The sequence below is a fragment of the Photinus pyralis genome, unplaced genomic scaffold (genome assembly GCF_008802855.1).
Source record: "Photinus pyralis isolate 1611_PpyrPB1 unplaced genomic scaffold, Ppyr1.3 Ppyr1.4_LG1, whole genome shotgun sequence".
Classification (NCBI taxonomy): Eukaryota; Metazoa; Arthropoda; class Insecta; order Coleoptera; family Lampyridae; genus Photinus; species Photinus pyralis.
In genome coordinates, this window is record NW_022170249.1 from 48032374 (window position 1) to 48034691 (window position 2318).

General features: G+C 33.8%; 1 protein-coding gene across 2 annotated transcripts; it reads left to right on the forward strand.

Moving 5' to 3' along the window:
• The first annotated feature begins 291 nt into the window (after positions 1-291).
• Positions 292-1829, forward strand: LOC116160355. 2 transcript variants are annotated; one of them, XM_031473544.1, is made up of 3 exons: positions 292-803; positions 854-987; positions 1046-1829. In XM_031473544.1, the coding sequence occupies exons 1-3, from the start codon at positions 599-601 to the stop codon at positions 1109-1111; spliced, it is 405 nt and encodes a 134-aa protein (XP_031329404.1). In that variant the 5' UTR covers positions 292-598; the 3' UTR covers positions 1112-1829. The 2 variants fall into 2 exon arrangements, with proteins under 2 accessions (XP_031329404.1, XP_031329405.1); XM_031473545.1 differs by having other exon boundaries at positions 857-987.
• The last annotated feature ends 489 nt before the right edge of the window (positions 1830-2318 follow it).

Genomic DNA, 2318 nt, shown 5'->3' on the forward strand with positions numbered 1-2318 from the left:
TGTCCTTTAGTTGGGATAGTTTAAATTATTACTCTAATCCAAGAGTAAGAAAATATTTGAGTTACTTAACTTACTTACCTACTTACTTAAAAATGTGCTGCGGGGACAGTTGAAACACATGACATGGGGGACGATTGAAACATGTTTCAATTGTCCCCATCGTGAATTTTTCATGTTGTTCATATTGTAGGTTGTGTTAGGGTATGTTAAGGTGTTTACTTTTGTTTTAGGATGCCACGAGTAAGAGTGAGAAAAACTGAGAGAGGTTAAAATCCACTTTGGCGTATGAAGACGCCTACAAAGAGGTTACTGAAAATAATGCATCGATAAGGTCTGCAGCAACTAAATATGAACTACATTACGTGTCTTTCAGTAGATTTTTTATTAAGAAGAAAAAGCAAGCAATTGAGCAAGAATCCGCTGTTCCTGTCACTATGGGTTATCGTTGTGTGAGGCGAGTATTTGACGCAAACCAGGAAAAAATCATTGTCAGCTATACAATCAAAGCAGCCCATATATTCTACGGATTACCACCCAAAGAAATTCGGAAATTAGCTTTTCAGTTGGCCGTGAAATATTCGCTAAACATGCCTGATACATGGAGACAAAATGCCATGGCAGGAGAGGATTGGTTTTCTGGATTTATGAAGGGGAACGCATAACTTTCAACCGCTGCGCTCAAGCCACAAGTCTTTCCAGGGCAACAGTTGAATTAACATTTATTGATCCAGAAACTTCAAAAATCAATTCCATTTCAAATAATGACTTAACATCCTTAGCATTTGAGTCCATAAACATTGGAGGTATATTTTTACAATAACGAAGCATATAAAAATATATTTTTTTATTTCAGAAGATGACACAATTAACGTAGACAATAATAATATACAAGAAAATATAATTCGGAACCCACAACAACTAAATGATAAACCAGCTCAAGAACCAGAACTTCAACATGATCAAGCGGTAGAATCTTTGGTGTTGAAGGTATGTCATTTAAAAAACTACAAGATATTAAAATCTAATTCTAGTTTTCATTGCCTAGGTTGCAAAGGATACACAAAGAAAGGTGAAAAAAGGAAACGGCGAAAGATTGAAGATAGTTTGGTAAAAAGGATAGAAAACAAGAAAAAAGGAATGCAAAGGAAACATTTTTAAGACCACCTTCCCACTGAGCATAAAAACGTATCCATAACGTTATTATAACTTCTTAAAGAGCATTGTAATTTGTAACGTTATATCTCAAGGACTAAGGATGTAGCATATACATAACAACAATGTTCTTTCTATGTCCGTCTTAAATACGTTGTAAAAAATAGGTTAAACTTTGAAATTATTGTGAGACTGTGGGGATGTTTACCAAACGTTGGTGTAACTTTATACAGCGTTTCTTAACGTTGTACCGCCAAAACTAGGACGTTAAATGAAAGTACTACTCACGAACTTATAACTTCAAATTCAACGTTACCACAAGGTCAGACTTTGAATATCTGGCTAGGGCTACGCTACAAGTTGGAGGGATGTCGCCATTAAACGAATCAATGACGTTATTACACCAATGTTGCCGTCACGTGAAAATAAAATTATATATAAATCAAATTTATTTAAAACAAACAAAAATGAAAAAACATCAATTCAACATAAACTTAATCTCCAAACTTAATATTCCTAACACACAAAAGATAAATACTTATACGACAATGTTTTGTTTAAATGTTCTTTCTTGCTTCTTCTCTTTTATATCTTTGTTTACACTGCTTTAGCCATGACATCGTATGTTCCTCAAAATGTTTTTCGGATAAAGTGGGGTGTAAGCATCGAACTGCTTTTGTAACCATAAAAAAATGAGATGATGTACCTATTGCACAACTTTGATTAGGTACCTTTCAATAATTCAACAAGTTTCATGTTTTCTATCTTTAAATTTCCCTTCTTGCCCTTTAACGAGCAGAATTGCCCTAAATAGTTTGAAAATACTTTTTCGAGGCATCTGTATATGAAATGCTTACCATTGGTGCCACCCACATATTTAAACAAACAAAGCTGTAAAAAACAATATATTACCTACATGTACATGTACCCAAGGTCTTCACATGTCCGTCTGGAATCTCTAAAAATAAAAAAGAAACTCTTCTTAAAAACCTTAAAACTATTGTTTAGATAGATTGCAATTCTGGAAAAACCTTGAGGAGGAAGACTAATGAAAGTAAATGAGAAAGTATCGCTCAGTTTTTCTAATTAGTTAATTTTCATAAGCTGATTTTTACCTGGTTATTTGTATTTCTAACGAATATTCAACTCCCGCACTCCGTCAGCAT